An 18107-nucleotide genomic window follows, 5' to 3' on the forward strand; every position below is an offset into this window, starting at 1 on the left:
GCTTAATATCTGGAACTGCCCAGTATTGGAAATGCCCTTTTTAGAGCAAGAGCCAGTGCAGGCAGGGGGAATTGACTGGGCCCAACCTCTCCATTTTTGAGGAAGAGGGCATAGGACTGTCCTATGTATTAACAGCTGAGTCACCCTACCCCACCCAGTCACCCCCTCGCTCCCTCTCTGCAACCCACCTGCAGGGTTGTACCCATCCTGCATTTTATAGGATCATCGCCTACTTTTTTTAATTACATCCTCGAGGGATCATCCCCCGAAAATGAGGCTCGCGCAGCGTCCTCCTAGTGGCCGGCTATCCGTAGATTTGCTGCGATCCTCCTTGTGTCGCCAAGGGCTTTGTCCTTCAGCTGCTGCCCTACAGCGGCACAGCCCATGGGGTGATTGCTCTGCTCACGAATTCAATTTCCCCAGCTTGCACAGGCCCCAGGCTCTAGCCCCCGAGCACGGCACTGCTGAGCGGGCGCTGGCAGCCAGCGGGTTAACAGCGGCGGAGAAGGGTTTGTGTCACCAGGGGACACGGAGCCGGTCTGGAGAGAAGCAGCCAGCGCCTCCCTCTGCCTCCGGAACCAGGGGCGGAGCAGGCCGGGCGGCTCAGACCATAGGCATCGCCTCATTGGCCACGCCCCCCCCGTGTGCTGTGATTGGTCACACCCACCCCTGAGTGAGAGCCGGCCGCCAATGGAAATGGAGCAGGCCGCCCGGGGGGGGGGGCGGAGGGAGAGGGGGTCAGAGGTGAAGGACCTGAGGTAACCTCTCGCATCACACCACCTCAGTAGGCGAGGGCGCTCTCAGCAGGCGGCGGGGGGCGGAGCCGCAGCGAGGCCGGCGGAGGGGGCGGGGCTTGTGTAACACTGAATGGGAGCGAGCGAGCGTGTGTGTCCGCAGCCATCTCAGCACCAGCATCACCATCACCATCGGCAGCCTGCGCCGGGCCGGGGGGGGCCCTGGGGCATCGGCCCCTCTCAGCTGGAACCCTGAGGTGAGCCCGCTGCGGGGGACGGGGGGGTCTCTACAGCCGCCAGGGCTCCCCAGTGCGCGTGGAGAGCACTTCCTACCGCCCGGCCTGGCGGGGCTCCCCGCTGCCCTAGGAAGGGGGGGCGATCGCCCCCGGCCTGGCGGGGCCCCCCACCCCCCGCTGCCCTAGGAAGGGGGGCGATCGCCCCCGGCCTGGCGGGGCCCCCCCCCTGTGCTCTAGGAAGGGGGGGCGATCGCCCCCGGCCTGGCGGGGATCCCCCACCCCCGGTGCTCTAGGAAGGGGGAGCGATCGCCCCCGGCCTGGCGGGGCTCCCCGCTGCCCTAGGAAGGGGGGGCGATCGCCTCCGGCCTGGCGGGGATCCCCCACCCCCGGTGCTCTAGGAAGGGGGAGCGATCGCCCCCGGCCTGGCGGGGCCCCCCCCTGTGCTCTAGGAAGGGGGGGCGATCGCCCCCGGCCTGGCGGGGATCCCCCACCCCCGGTGCTCTAGGAAGGGGGAGCGATCGCCCCCGGCCTGGCGGGGCCCCCCACCCCCGGTGCTCTAGGAAGGGGGAGCGATCGCCCCCGGCCTGGCGGGACCCCCCACCCCCGGTGCTCTAGGAAGGGGGAATGATCGCCCCCGGCCTGGAGGGGCCCCCCACCCCCGGTGCTCTAGGAAGGGGGGAGCGATCGCCCCCGGCCTGGCGGGGATCCCCCATGCCCTCAGAAATGGGGTGGACATCCTTGGCCTGGTGGGGATCCCCAGTGTCCTAGGAAGGGGGGGGTAGCCCCGACCTGGCAGGGATCCCCAACGCCAGAGAAGGGAGATGGTTGACTTGTAATATATTTACAAGGATAGGGGATTGCAAATAAGGGAGATGGTGCAACATCTTCCTCAGTCTTGATGCTGGGGTTGTGTGTTGGGGGTATTTTAGGTGTGATTATTTTGAGGTGGTGGTGGATTTTTTTGCTGGGGCTAGGTGAGTGAGTTGTTATGGATGGTTGGAGGAAGGGGGAGTGAATGTGAATGGCCCCCCAGCCTTGCTACTGGGGGTGGGGTAAGTAAGTGTGATTTGGGTGGTGTGTTGCCCTCATCATGAGCTCTGTTGCTAGGGATGGGGAATGTGAGCTGGGGATTGGTTGTAAGGAGTGGGGTGGGGATGGTGAGGTTTATTGGGGCAGATGGGGATGTCTGAAAAGGGGTAGGCGATGGTAAGTGGCAGGGTGCATGTGTGTTTGTTCTCAATGCCCCTATAATGCTCTTACCAGTCTTTGTGGGGCGCCAGATGCACTGAGTCAATGCTTCATGCAAACAAGGGTTATGGGGACCAGAGTATTGAGAGGCATCCTGCCTCTTCTTGTAGCATGCTCGGTACATATGCAAACAGCCACTCTGATAAGGGGAGGTGCCTTGTAGCAGTCAGTGTGAATGGAAATAGCACATGAGAAGGGCTTCTTGCAGCTCAAGTTTCAGTGTGAAGCGAAGGGGATGGGCAAGGGGAGGTTGCCTGTAAATACCCCAAGCCTGCTGTTTATGACTGTGAGCTACATTGAGACCATGGAATTCCCGATGAGTTCAAGAGTGACTGGGAAATTGTGGCTTATGGAGCTGCAGGCTATATTTTTAATTGATTGTGTGTCTTAAGGCATTGTTGATATAGTAACTATGCTAATAAAAATCCAGCCATGGGAGAAGATTCCTTCATAGTGTCTGTTTGCTCTCTTAGCTTTGGTCCCTGTGATACTGAGATTGCTCTTTGGGTCTTGTTACCTATTATTAGCATTGTTTACATTTTTCTTCCTCTTCTTTCAAAGTAAATAATAATCAAATCCCCTTTTAATCTAAAGTAAATGCATTTGAGGACTCTCAGTAAACATCTGGAGATGGGAAAAAAGCTGGGGGAGTAGTGGAAACCACAGTATGTAGGCAGGGAATGTCTTTTTGTCCTGTATTTGTACAGTGCCCAGCACAATGGGGTCCTGGTCCATGATGGGCTCTCTGGGACTACTGCAATACAAATAATAATGGTAAATGCCTGATGAAGCTCAAGCATGGAAGTTTTAGATGCTGCAAGAAAGATCCCTGGTCCCTTTCCCTCTACCTCCCTATGGGCGAAGACATAATGCAGGCAAGACCACATGCTTTCTGCGGCCACACTTGCAGGTATTAGATCCAGAAAGAAAACTGATTGACTCCTCTGGTTCAGATCCAGGTTACTCCATGCAGCTGCCTCCTCCCCATCTCAAGATGTTTATTTTAAGTGCTCTTGGGTCCTATTGTAAAACTTTGTCAGTGTACCAGAACATTTCTCAGAAATCTTTGGGCAGATGTTCTGTAATGTGGTTAATATTTAAAATTCACTGGGCTATATTCATCCCTTAGTGTAACTCCTTTTACTTTAATAGGATGAATTTATATATTTACTTTTATAGACTTTTTTAATAGACTTTTTCTGTTCTCAGAGGAAATGACTAGCTGACTCTTTCAAAAGGAACATTCTCTGAGGTCATATAAGGAGCCAGGTAACAGAGGGAAACATCATCGCCTGTATTTAAATCTACTGCTGTTTAGGAAAACACTTAAGCATCTGCCTAAATTCGACTGCAGTCAATGGGACTTCAGCAAAGCACTTAAACATGTTCTTAATCTCATTGACTTTGATAGGATTTAGGTACAGTGTTTAAGTGCTTCGTTGAATGTGTATGGATTGCTGAATTTGGGTCTGTTATTCTTAATCAACATTTTTTTAACCTCTTGAGATTTGTAGAGTGAAATATACTGGAAGGTTTAATAAAAGGAGAAGGATTGAAAGATCCAAAAGCACTTTGTAATACTCTATGTTTGACAACTGTTGAGTGGTGCAGAGCATTTTAAGACAGGAAGGTATGTAGCATCCAGTTGAAACTGCAGAACAAATTATAAACTTGAAAGAAACTAGTATAAATGGAGAGGGAATACAATTTCTGAGTGGATGGAAAAAGCAGATGAGATATGAGTTCAGATTAAGAGAATGCTCAGGATCATGGCCCATTAATTCTGTGGTGATATCTGTTGGGAGAAGTGGGCTTCCAAGGTCAGTCCTCAGATGCAGTGGTATTGAGCATGTCCTGGGAACGTAGGCAGATAGTTCTGAAGGTGGCTGCCTTTCCTGATGCTCACCCACACAGCTAGATATCCTTGAAGAAGTTGTGACTTTACCCCTAAGTGTGGGACTTCATCTTCTGTTGATCTGGAAACTGACTTCCAATGCCGGTATAGATACATATGCTGCTGACCTTCCAATTCAGCAAAAGCAAACTATTATAACACACCTGGTCACTTTTATTGTTGTTTACTAATCACATTCTTGTTTACTAGTAACAAAGAAATCAATAAAGTAATTCACTTCAGTAATAGTTTTGTAAAAGTTTGAGCCATAATTACATCAGCGTCTCTCTAAAGAGCATTTCATAGGAAGAAAAATGACTGAAAGTGAATTGTACTTTCTTACATGCTTTATAGGCCTGATTATTCTTCACAACTTTGCTCCCTGTGTCTGCCTCCCAATGCTATGTGCTCACTTCTCTGACAAAGTAATCTTTTACTCGTGTTAGTTCATGTAGCTTTGGAAGAGTGAGTGCTGGGTTCTGCCCTGCTTTGGGCATCATTATTATTGCAAAGTCTTTACTACCTAAAGAGCACAGCTTGGCGGTTAGATTCCTTGTTGAGTCTGCAGTTCTGGGCCATTGCAGAAACAAATTTTCCGTCTTTTGATTAATAAAATGAGCTATTTTGATCTGGAGTGGAGGAAAAAAAGGAGAACATGGATCCTACAAAGACTTATGCACAGATGTAACTTTATTGACTACTGTGAATAAAATTATGCATGTGCTTAAGTCTCCGTAGGATGAGAGTCTAAATCTGGACATTGCTGTACAATTTTTAGTCACCTCAGTCTCTGCAAAATTTGTCTTGTTTTGTAAATTACAAACTGTTTTGAAAACATCAGGAACCTCCTGGAAACAAGGGATTTTTTAGGTGAGCAGGGGAGTATTGTTGTCAAGGAAATATTATCAATCTTTTGTTCAGATCCAATCCAGCCTCCATTGAAGTCAGTTGAAAAGCTCCCAGTTGACGTCAGTGGTGCAGGATGAGGCCTTTCCCCAGGTGGTTAGCACAAGCACAGTTAACAGAGAAATTATTTATTTCAAACTTGGACAGTTAAATTTTCAAGAAAAACATGCACCAGGACAGGCTTTGTTGGGATTTTAGAATCCTGTCCCCACAGTATGAAACAAGCAGGCTTCTCTGAGGAGCTCTTTAGGAAAGGGCTATAGTTCATTTGAGCACAAAGCAAAGCTGAAATGTAGTTTTAAAAAATGAATAAATAAGAAAGTTTCAATGTATTTAGGATAAGTAGGGAGTGGGTAGCTAATGTATTGAATTACCAGCTGCCCAGTAACTGTTCATGGAAATCTAAAGGAAGAACTTAGGCCATGTTGTCTATAGACAAAGCCGCAAATCGAAAAGGATTGAGTTGCATTGATAATTAATTGTTCTTGAGTAGAGTTGCACTGAGAGAAAGAATGGTCAAATGGTATGAGCATGGATTGGAGTCAGGAGATCTGGCTCAGTTTCGTGGGTTTTCACTGAGTTGTTAGGCAAGCCACTTATCCTCTCTGTGCCTCAGTTTCCTCATCTGTAAAAAAGAGATAATATTTTGCCTAATGATGGTGTTCCCAGGCTTAGTTAATGCTTATAAAATGCTTTCTCTCTTGAGATGAAAGGGACTGTATAATTACTGAGTGTTAGAGATAGAAGTCTCTCTCTCCATAGCTAGCTTTATTTTATAACCTAGGTTATTTTCCCCCACTACATTAACTGTGTCAATACTAGATCAATCCAGTTGAAATTTTCCATGTCTGATTTGATGCCAGAATACAATATTTTTTGGCAATTTTGATGCAAATTGAACAAGGCATTTTTGAGAGATGAGTCTTAAAAACAAGGTGTCCCTTCCCTTCCCCCTTCCTGGAAGGTCTCCCGCCTAGTGTGGGTTTTGGCTTTGCTTTGTTGCCTGCAATAGCATTTGGTACCCTTGGCTAGTTTAGGAGAGTTTGGGCTAATAATTAGGCCCTGATTCTACAACAGAACTCATGGGCAGACCCCTTCATCTGTGCCAGGACCTATTGAAGGGAGCAGGGATCTGCTCATGGCTAAGTTTGCTGGAATTTCAATCTTTGCTCTGGGCAGATAGCTGTACCTTTTATAATCCCTCCCTTCCCCGGTGGAAAAAAAAAAGAAAAAAAACAAAACAGAAAAAAAAACCCCAAAAAACAAAAAAAACCAAATAAACAAACCAGGTACATTGATGCAGCTTTTATAATCTCAAGACTGGATAGATAAACATAGTCTTTGTAATCACAAAGTGGTTAAGTACTCATAATTTTTTTTTATGGGCTGCATATGGTCCTAATGAAACCAGGAGTTGTGTTGTCAACACAGGTGTAGTTTGATTTAAATAATATGGCCATGTGCAATCACAGCAAAAATGAATAAGCCAGTCAGGAGTGTTCTTAATTTTCAGTCACTGATGAAAAGAATAATGTGATAGTGTGTGGTGTTTTAGGGTTGTGTTGTCTCTAATGCCTTGCCAACATTACAGTTACAACTGTGTTAAAGATGTCCAGTTGCAACATGGTTGTGTCCTGTTCATGTTATAATGTGAGCTGGTTTTGCCTGCGTAAACCAGACTGGATTGTTCACGTTAAGGGAACTCTGCTACATTTCTAAAGTTTCCCTAATATGGCTGTAATTGCAATGCAGAAAAGGCTTTTTGTTTGGCTGGGTGGCCTTATCGCTGACCCCCACATCACACCCAAAACCAACCTGATCTGTATATTTCTGTACTTCCAATTTTTTTTTAAACTGTAACTTTAACTTTGAATTTCCTGGCTCCCGAACAATTGCTTTTTCATTTAAACTACAGCAGTTTTCTTTGAAGTTGCTGATTTGTATTTTCATCTTAACTGAAACTTAATGGCATCTTTTTTTTGTGTGTTATATTTGAAAGTGCAAAGTTTTTTGAGTTACAAGAAGAAAATCTATCCAGGGTTAGTAAAAGCTGGCCCTTCTTGTACAAGAAGATATCTAGCTCTCCATTCAGAACCATGTGCCTGTCAAGTAGAATGACTTTAAAGCATATTCAGCATTAAATGTGGATGGATAGGAGTATTTTTCCTGAGGCACACTAGCTTTCTGTTACCTGTCTTAGACTGTAATTGAAAATGAATTTGGTGGGTCTTGTCATAGTCCCTTCACCTTCCACAATTGGGCACAGTTAATCACAATCCTGTGCTCCGGTGAATCTCAGGACCAGCCTAGGAGGAAATGCCGCAGGACAGGGTTGACATGCTTTGGCTCAGCTGTGTAGGAGACCCAGGGCCAGACTAGGAGTTGCTGCTGCAGGATAGGATGGAGGTGCAGAGCAAGGGTTGTGTGAAGCCTTCATGCTGTAATAGAAGGAGATTCCACAGGCTTGAGACATTTTGGCACAGCTGCATGGGAGAAGCTCCCAAGGCACCTGCCTGCACCATGAGTGCTTTTAGTCCCTCACTTTCACAGCACTACATTCAATTTTTTTTAAACATGGGGGGAAAAGTCATGTTGCCTTTTTTCCTCCTCTTTCTTGCAGTAACAGAAAATACAGGTTGAATGAAAGGGCCTTTATGTATTGAGTGTGTTAGCTAATTGTTCACAAAGCTACCAAGTATTGTCTGGTGTGTGACTAGTAGGAGGGAGCATGGTCTAGTCGATACAACATGGGACTGACAGTCAGGAGTTCTGGATTCCTTCTTGGCTCACTGTGCGACCTTCGGCAAGTCATTTAACCTTCTCTGTGCCTCTCTTTCACTCTCAGTACACTGAGTAGCATACCTACCTCACAAGGGTGTTGTGATAGTTAATTATCAGAGCTTGGAGAAACTCAGATTTACAGGAGCTGTACATCAAAAGTATTGTTTATTTATTTGTGTTTTTCTCTTCTTTTCCAGTTCCTTTTGGAGGTGGATAACTACTCAAATTGCAGCAATTACAAGAGGTTAGTTATTGGTAATAGTCCCTGATCTGATCGTGTTTTAATGTGCAGCTCTATGTTGACTTCATATGATTGAGTCAAAATGTGAAACTGTAAGTGATTTGCCTTCAGGGACTGAGGTTTTTGCCCATTGCTTATACATAAGGTAAACCAATATTTTAAATGCTAAGTCCCAGTCTAGTTGTCTGAAGCTGTATAACTGGGGAGGCAGCATGCTGAATTGCACAATATAGTCCATGCAGGCCATCAAGCTTCACCCCAGAACCTGCTGATGGAGCCCAAAGACTTTAGTTAGGCTAAAGCATTTCAGTCCTCGGACTAAACTGCTGAGTGCCACAGGCAGAGAACAGGAGAGACCAAGGTATCACCAACGCCCATGGCTCCTGCAATGGTGGGGAATTGATTAGGAGAGAGATACCCAGGGCGATCCAGGCTCCATGCTATGAAGAAAATGTGGTAGTGTGGGCTCATGGTGGCTGCTGATGACAAAATTCAGTTGTGTCTGCTAGGAATTTCTTAAATGTACACCGTTCTTGTCTCCTAGGCCCAATCCTGCAGAGCAGTGTGCATTCACAGCTTCTGTTACTTCAGTGAAAGTCCAAGGAACTCAGCAGATTACAGGTTTGGGCCGTTGCCTGCACCCTGCTGTTCCTATGACCTATCATAGATATACTAATTGTTCTGGCCTTAAAGGAGCGCATACTCTTCTATTTAAAGATTTTACATAAACGTGACAAAACTGCACATCTTCAGTGCCTCCCATCTGAGGAACTTAAAGACTGCTGCCAAGCCTTATAACACCCTCTGCAGTAGGGGTAGCATCCCTGATGTACAGATGGGTAATCTGAGAAAGACAGGTGAAATTCGGTCTCTAGGGCCCACTCACATCTGAACTTTCTCTTAGAGATGACCTCTCCTGGATAAGATTGAGGCATCTTGGCAGGGCAGTGTGTAGGGAAAACTTGAATTGCTCTCGCTCATTCTGCACCTGATTTGTGAATGGAGGACTTTCAAAAAGCAGTTTTTTTTCTTTTATGATGTATTAAATGAATCCTGTAGTCTCTTAGATCTCAAGACTTCTGCCACAATGCTGTACTGAGTCTGAAAACTTCCAGCTTTTTGATACTACATTGATGAAAATCTTCAATGCCTGAGATTCCCAATTTGCAGAATAAGCTTCCTATTCTTGTAAAATTTTATTGTTGATTCTTTCATATCAGTATTTAATACTTTCCAGTTTCCTCATATAAGCCCTTCCCATCTAAATCACGTAAGACTGAGGTTAAGTATTTGCTATTATTCCTATTTTATTGTTAGGTATATATTGAATGATAGGGAAAAACGTTTTCAATTTTTTTAAACGTATGTGTTGTAGTTAATATATTTTAAACACTAATTACTTAATACTAATCTTGCATCAGCTTTTCATAGCAGAAATGACTTTTTTAAAGGAATGCTGTGATGTTAAGTAATCATCATTTTTTAAACAATTGTCCATCTCTGTGTTACGCTTGAGACTATTAACCTTAAACTTCTCAGTCTAATTTACTTTACACTATTCTTGCTGTTTGTTTCCTCTCTGTGTTTCACTTAGCTTGGATGATGACAAGAGATTAGAAGGTTTCACTTTTGGAAACTTGTCAGTTTCACTTGTTGTTTCTCTCACACTAGCAAAATGCTACAAATGCTGCAGGGGAAGGATTAAATCCAGCCACCTCTTTAAAAAATAAATGAAACAATTGACTTTTGAAAAATAGCAACAAACATTTTTATTATGTTTTGTAAAACAACCTACATTCTCTCTTTGAATTGTCCCTCCGTTTGGTCGCAAATAAAAGGCTGCCAGTGGATGTCTGATTTTATCACCACACCCCAGGCTGCTTGTTTGTTCCATTCACCTGCTGTGTATTGTCTTTTAGACTATAAATGCTTTGCAGCAGGCACTGCCAATTATTATATGTTTGTGCGGTGTCTAGCACAATGGGCCCCAACTTGGCTGGCCTTTATGTGCTACGAAAATATAAATGTTAAATAATAATAAATGTCTCCATCTTGGTTTTCTAGCCGTGAATTTTATAACAAAAGTTGTTACTGTTTAAGTATTGTTAGTTTTGTCTAATACAGCAGCTTTCGCAACAGATTAGAATGACCAATTGCATTGATGTCCTAATACTTGTACAAACAGAAAAGCCACTGAAATAACACAAGTAACTAATCTGGATCCTGGCCTCTTACCCACTGTCAGATGTGGCATTTCAACAGTGTGTGTCTGGCCAAAAATGAACCCTGCTTTTGCATGTTCTTTAAGGCTTTCTTGTTTCACCTAGGAGCTAATACTAACTTCAGCTCTTGTTTTTTTCTCTTGTAGTGCTAAGATCCCGCTTCAGAGCCACTATGGAGGAGTCCTCCCCTACCACAAAGCCCTTGGAGCTGAACCCGCACTCTCATTTCATTCTTGGCTCTGTGTCTGAGGATAACTCGGAGGATGAGACTAGTTCCTTGGTGAAACTTGATCTGCTTGAGGAGAAAGAGAGGTCTCTGTCTCCTGTGTCTGTCAGTTCAGATTCTCTTTCAGACCTGGGACTGTCTAATGTTCAAGAAGGCCTGGCTAGTCATATAAGGTATGGATAAACCCTACTGGTCAGATCCAGTCTGCGGGTTTTTCTTCCTTAGTTCCTTTTAATTCTAGAAAGACTTTGTCTAGTTGCAGTATTGCAGGTTTCCTTCTCACCCAGCTTGACTGAAATGTGTGCCTGGAGCAAAAGGAATCTGAGGCAGGGACACTGTATGTTGTTGCAGTTGGAGAAAGGGCCTCATTTCCTCCCTCTTTAATAAGCCTTTTGAGGGGCGGTATTTGGGGGTGAATGAGCAAGACTGATAAAGTTCCACGATATACTAAAGCAGGGAGTCTCTAGAGGACATGGATTATGTCTGGTGACAGTAACAGAGAAGGTGCTATGCTGGATTTGGCTCTGGTGGTGGTCTAAGCCCATATTTCAGAGGCAGGTAATAATGCACATGGCCAACCATATATTTCTTTACACTGGGATGGTTGTAGTGTGAGGAAGTATTCTTGCAGTGACTGGCATGTGCCCTGACGTTCTAGATTTGAGCACCCTTAACTTGGCTTGCATAGCTACAAAGGGTACTTTTTGGCCACTACATTACCTGCTCCTTTCTTCTTTTCAAAATCCATTTGGCAATATGGCCTGATGGCTTTCAGAGATGTACCCTGGAAGTTAAAACCAAGTTGCGTTTTCCTTTGGTCAGGTTCTGAGTGTTTCAGCAGTGGTTAGCACGTTTGCCAGTGTTTTGTTATAAAATGCGATGCATATTAACAGAAAAGATGCTGCCCTCCTGAATGGCTCTTGGCAGGTCATGGTGTTTTTGACTGAGATTTTCAAATCACTCCAGTGGAGTTCGATACAGATCTTCCAGTAATTTTAATGGAAGATACATTTTTAAATCCCTTAGATGGCTTTGAAAATCCTGTATATACTCAGTAATAATGGTGGGTTTTCTTTTTTTGTCTCTCCTATCTTGCAAACTCCTACAAGCTTGAGTTGCCTGCTGGTGACTCCAGAGTCAATCATATTTAACTTTTGGATGGGATAGCTAGGGCATGTCCTGATTTTTTTTATTTTTTTTTTAAATGATGTCTCTCTCCATTGTGCTTGAAATCATTGCTTGCACAGTTGCTGTTAGATGGAGTTTTATGTCTTGGGTGCTTGTAGTCAGAATGCTTTGTATGTCTCCAAGAAAATGACTCCACCTCTGAATGAGAGAGTACCATGCTGGTGCTCTGTATGGTTTGTAATAATGTTTTTACTGAGGATGGGAGAAACGTTTCATTCTGAATAACAGAAGCAGCAATCTAGCAAGTTTACATTTAATGTGGCTGCTGCTTGCAATTCAAGGGGATCTTAGCCTTACCCTTACAAGCAGGGCTACTTTATCTCTCCTATTATGGCTCAGATAAGATGGACTTGTAGGTGTCCCCGCCTGACGTTTATGTTCCCATGCGAAAAGGGGTCAGTTTGCTCTTTATATGGTCTTCAGAATGATACCTGCCCTTTAGAGATGTTGCATTTTGTTGCTGACCTGCTACTGCAGCTGTTTGTATGAATTGATGGTGGTTGCACATACGTGTCTCCCTCATTGATATTTTCAGCATTTTGTGCCTGTTCTTGTGCTTATGTGAGTGGAGTGGGGAATTCTATGATTATTTTCTCATCTGTACTGTGCAGCTCACCTTTCAGGATGCACCAACCACTGAACAGAGAATGGCAGCAAACTCTTAGCGACAGGGACTTTCTCTTGCTATGTGCTTGTATAGCACTAGCACAACAGGGCACTGATCCTGTTTGGGTCCTCAGGACATGAGTGTAATATATATGGGTACCTCTCAAGTACCCAACTTGGGAAGCAGTGTGATCTAGTGGCCAGAGCAGGGAACTGGGGCTCTGGACTCTTTGGTTTTGTGCATAGCTGTGCCACTGGCTTGGTGTGTGACCTTGACCAGGATATTCAAGAGTATCCACTCATTTTGAGTTTCCAAGATGAAGAATACCCAGGGCTAAATTTTTCCACAGATGCTGAGCATCCACCAGTTGTATTGACTTGGGGTGAAGTTGTGGGTGTGCGGTGAAAATCAGGGCCTAGTGGTCATCAAGTTAGGCACTCAGAATAGATGGATTCTTCTGAAAATGTTAACCTTAACCTCTCTGTGCTGCCGTTTGTAAGCTATAAAATGGCAATGGTGATACCTACCACAGACCTATTCAGAGACTTTGTTAAGGTTTCTGTGAAGCCCTTTTGAGATTCTTAGCCGAGAGGCAGTGAGATCACAGGCAGGTTCTAAAATCTTAATGCCGTTGTGGAGGAAATTACCTTTCCAATGAACTTCAACCCTAACAATCTAGCAGCACTAAAGGTTTTCAGTAGAAAAGAGAAACTGGCCCTAAGACTTTATACATTGTGAGTCCTGAGGAAACTGAAGGTGCTTACCCATTAATGTGGGCAGAAGCCATGGAAAGATGCAAGAGAGACAAAAATCAAAGTTCCAGCCACTCCTGTCTGTCACTCATCTGCCATTAACTGGCAACAAAGATCCTTCATGCAATAGGTACACAACCTTGAATTCCTATTTCATAATTTGCTTGCTTTGATACTCTCTTTTGAGGTCAATTAATGTGCAATCAGGTTGAGGGATTTGCCAGTTCAAACAAACAAAAAGTCACGGCCTGTGGTTACCTTCTGAGATTAATTAAAACTAATCGGAGTAGTTTTCCTTTCATCTGAGGATCTTAAAGCATCACTGTTTTACAGATGGGGATACTGAGGCAAGACATCATAGAAATGATAACTTCTCGAGGTCCCTTCCAGTACTACAAGTCCAGCCCCATGAGCTATGGCAGCACCCGATTAAACCATCCTAGACCATCCCTGACAGGTGTTTGTCCAAATTGTTTTTAAAAGCTTCCACTGTTAGGGACTCCATGACCTCCAATGGAAGTCTATTCCAGAGCTTAACTACCCTTACAGTTAGAAAACTTTCCTAATAGCTAACTTAAATCTCCCTTGCTGCAGATTAAGTCCCTTACTTCTTGTCCTACCTTTGGTGGATATGGAGAACAATTGATCACTGTCTTCTTTATAACAGCTATAACTGCCCTTAACATATTTGAAGACTGTTGTCAGGTTGCCTCTCAGTCTTCTTTTCTCAAGACTACATATGCCCTTTTTTTCCATCTTTCCTCATAGGGTCAGGTGTTCTAAACCTTTTATCATTTTTGTTGTTCTCCTCTGGACTCTTTCCAATTTGTCAACATCTTTTCTAAAGTGAGGTGCCCAGAATTGGACACAGTACTCCACCAGGGGCCTCACTAGTGCTGAGCAGAGCAGGACAATTACCTCCTGTGTCTTACATACAACACTTCTGTTAATACACCCCACAATCATATTAGCCTTTTTTGCAGTTGAATCACATGGATGACTCGTCTTCAATTTGTGATCCACTAAAACCCCGATACCTTTTTCCACAGTACTACCACCTACATGGTTATTCCCCATTTTGTAGTCGTGCATTTGATTTTTCCTTCCTAAGTCTTTATTGAATTTCATCTTGTTGAGCTTGGACCCCTCTCAGCTTGGTGTTATCTGAAAATTTTATAAGCATCGTCTCTACTCCATTATCCAAGTCATTAATGAAAATATTGAATAGTACCAGATCCAGGACTGACCCCTGCGGACACCACTACATACACCCTCCTAATCTGACAGCAAACCATTGATAACTACTCTTTGAGTATGGTCTTTCAACCCGTTGTGCACCCACCTTATAGTAATTTCATTTAACCCACATTTCCCTAGTTTGCTTATGAGAATGTCATGTGGCACTGTGTCAAAAGCCATACTAAAATCGAGGTGTGTCATGTCTTTTGCTTCTCCCCATCCACTAGGTCAGTAATCCTATCAAAGAAGGAAATTAAATTGGTTTAGCATGATTTGTTTTTGACAAATCCATGCTGACTATTCCTTATAACCCCATTATCCTCCAGGTGCTTACAAATTGATTGTTTAAGAACTTGCTCCAGTATCTTTGCAGGTATTGAAGTTAAGGAAGGTAAGCAAGTTGCCCAGAGATGCATAGCAAATCAGTGGCAGTGCTAAGGAATGGAACGTAGGTGTCCTGGCTTCCAGTTTCCTTTTTATAACCACTAGATAACTCTGCAACCTACTCTAAAGAGACAAAGATAAGTTCGTAGAGGAAGTTAGTTTGAGGCTTTTGGTCACTTCATGAGATTCCACAGTCTATTGCATGATTGCCTGGAGTCCTAGCTCTATTGCTGTATGCTGCCAGATGGAAAACTGAAGAGACCCGTGGATCTCCCCACAATTGCCCTGTTCTGTATACTCTCTCTGAAGCTCTGGTATTGGCCGCTGTTGGGGACAGGTACTGGACTAGATGGATCATTGGCACTTCTTATGTTATTAATTCACAGTTTGTTGTTGTGCTAACAAAGTGGATCATGTGATCATTGAGATTAAGAGGTGGGGGTGATGTTCACCCTGCACTCAGCTGGAAATAGTACTGTTTTACGGAGGAAGGCGGTGAGGGATTTTGTCTGGGGATCTGGGCTCTTTGAACTTTGGAGATTCAGAGAGAATAAACAAACAGTTAATCCTTTTCCCCTTCACTTTCTCCTTCAGCTCACACCATCTTGCTGCTCTGTGAAGATAAGTTATTATGCAATTTTAGGTGAACATATGGTATAGCACCAAGGTCGTGGTTATGATCATGCGTGCCCTATTGACCAGGTGCAGTTTCATCAGGCTTGCCATGTCACCTCAAGCAGAGTTTCACAATGTGAAAACACAGCTGCGAAAATCACCTCATTAAGATCACCTCACTGCTAGAATTATTCCTCTTTGGTCCTCAAATAACATTCTATTTAGTTATCCTCATCTTCCTGTTTTATAGATTGCAAAGAGAGATCAAATGATTTGTGTGATCTCCTACAGCATGTTAGTTTCAGAGTCTGCGATAGAATGTGAACCTTCTGGTTCTCAGTCCCCTTGTCCCACCCACTAGACAATACCATTTCTAAATATTAGAAAACATATTTATATTAGCTGTGATCCTATCAGATGATTGGGTGTAATCCATAAATCATGAGTTGGTAGTGGTTATTCCGTATGCCCAGTCACATTTCTGTATTTCAGTATCTTGACTGAATGTGTGTTGTGCTATTCCACCTTATCAATGTTGATTTAAAACTTGTTAGTCTCTGCTCATAGACAATGTGAGATAATCAAATTCTGTTTTTGTGAACAGAAGAGAATAGAATATTGTAATTGACAAAAAACTGCACTTACTAAATGCTATGATGTTGCTAAAGAAACTCTTCCTGAGATAAGTTGTGCAAAGTAAACTCCCATACCAGGTAGAAATCCATGTGATCTGCTAGTTGTGCCAGTTGGTCATCAGTTGACTGATTTGAAAAACTATGATCAGATAATGGGCTTTTTTTGGTTGGCACGTGGCACATCTTGCTCTGTTTAGCAGGAAAAATACCCACTGAAAACACAAGCAGATAGATCAGAATGTTATAAAGTTGTGCTTCTTGTACACTACTGAAAATTGCTATGCTATACTGTTCCACCTTGTTAAAGGGGCACTGTCCACAGAAATTATATGTTTAAAAACAATTCCATTAACCCCCCTATGTTATAAATGTATCTTACATTAAGACTGAACATCTTTAAAAATACTTCTGTTTGTGCTGTCTGTTTTGGTTTTTTTGTTTTGCCTTTTACACAGGTTGGACAGTGAAATTTGACTGTTGGTTTGTTTCTAGTTAGATTCACTTTCTCTTGCACTAATGCAACATTGTGTCTTTGGGAATCACTGATTTCCCCAGGTACTTCTGATTGAAGATAGCATTCCTGTCCTAGCATGCTGTGTAGAATTGCAGGGAGCAGTTAAGCAGATCCAGTGTTTCAGTAGTGAGTGAAGTAACCCCCTGAATATATTAACTTGGAAAACACTTTGGGATCCTTTTGTTTTGTCACAATGGCACAGTGGTAATTTTGGCGATTGCATATTCTGGTGATGGCCAGCTGGAAATACACATCACAGAATAATAATTGAGAGACTAGGTTTGTGATTTACAAAAAAGAAAATATGTAGGTTTCTTCCAAATGGAAAGTGTCACAACGCTAACTTCTCTGCAGCTGTTGCAAGCAAAGTGCCCAGCACAGGAAAAAGGAATCTTATTTCAGAGGCCTGAAATCACTCAGCCCTTGGGCTAGGTCAAGTCCTGTGTTTTTGGTTCCAGAATAATTATTATGGGCTGTTGTCTCTCTTCGATCATTGCTCAGAATTCACATGGGTATCAGTGTGGACGAACTTCCTGAGCAATGAAGGGGATGATATATGCTCTATTGTGCCCCTTCTTTAATGGCTTGAGGTCTGTAAGCACTGGCCTTTCAAGCAGACAGATCTGAAACCACTGATGTCATTTTGTTGAAACCTGTAGGCTGAAATTTAACATGTATCCAGGTAAAAGATGTCTAGGGAACTGCCCCACATTTGGGCTAACCATTATTCCCTTCAAGGGTTCAGAAATAGAACTGGGTTTGGTTAAGTCCAGACAGTCCTCTTTCCCCCCCCAACACCCTAGCAACTTCAGCCATTTTCTGTAGGTTTAAAATAGCCACAAAAGGCTGCTTTGTTTTGTAGATGGCACAGGTGCACACTTGCTTTAACTGTCTCTGTCAGTAAAATAGCTTGCAAAAGCAGCTCTGAAACTGGAGCAGGTCATATGATTGCTTTAGCTGGGCTTAAATCTTCCCACTCAGATCAGATACATCTCTAAATCAGCACGAGTAAAAAACATTGCATTCATGGTCAAATCTGCATCTCCACACCCTTTACAGGCCTAGTGTGCAAAATAATCCTTTCAGGCTTTGTGTGTGTGTGTGCTGCAGTCTGCTAAAGACTGCATTGCAAACAAGCCAGCTAATGCATCACTGCTGCTGGAATAAACTGCTACGTCACTGATAGCACTTGGCATGTTACAGTGCTGGGATCAATGCAGGATTCTAGTTGGAATGTGCGTCAGGTATGTGTCTGAAATGGATGCTCTCCATTTGTTAGAGATCTGAAAGGAAGACAATAGCATAGGTTTGACTTTTTGTCTAATGATGGGCCTGGTGCCAAAGAGGGGATGAATTTCTTGTGTTTGTTGTAATTAGGGTTACATGTACAGTGTCTGCGTAGTAACATGCCTAGAAAATAACCTTTGCAGTGTGTTTGTTGTGTATGTGGGGGAGTATTATGTCAGAATGGTACCATCCTTATGCAGACTGTCTCTTGAGGATGTGTTGCACCAAAATCATGGGCATTGATTTGGTAGCATACTTCACAGTGAATTCAACTGTTAGCAGACATGATTCATGTTTTTAGCCAATGTTATGGCTGCTTCTTTAAAGTCAAGCTTGAATAATTGTAACAGAGGTGGCAGGTTTCCTTTTCCTGTGGTTATGAAGTTTCGGATGGGGTC

General features: G+C 43.6%; 1 protein-coding gene across 1 annotated transcript in view; it reads left to right on the plus strand.

Annotated features, from left to right (window-relative positions):
- Positions 1-932: 932 nt before the first annotated feature.
- Positions 933-18107, plus strand: part of ACACA (acetyl-CoA carboxylase alpha) — a 178058-nt gene continuing 160883 nt past the window's right edge. The window contains exons 1-3 of the mRNA XM_067538102.1: positions 933-991; positions 7997-8043; positions 10409-10661. Coding sequence (XP_067394203.1) covers positions 10435-10661 — 227 coding nt within the window. The 5' untranslated portion in view covers positions 933-991; positions 7997-8043; positions 10409-10434. The remainder of the gene's footprint in view (positions 992-7996; positions 8044-10408; positions 10662-18107) is intronic.

The sequence above is a fragment of the Emydura macquarii genome, unplaced genomic scaffold (genome assembly GCF_026122565.2).
Source record: "Emydura macquarii macquarii isolate MOO-44397 ecotype Brisbane River unplaced genomic scaffold, CSIRO-AGI_Emac_v2 contig_450, whole genome shotgun sequence".
Classification (NCBI taxonomy): Eukaryota; Metazoa; Chordata; order Testudines; family Chelidae; genus Emydura; species Emydura macquarii.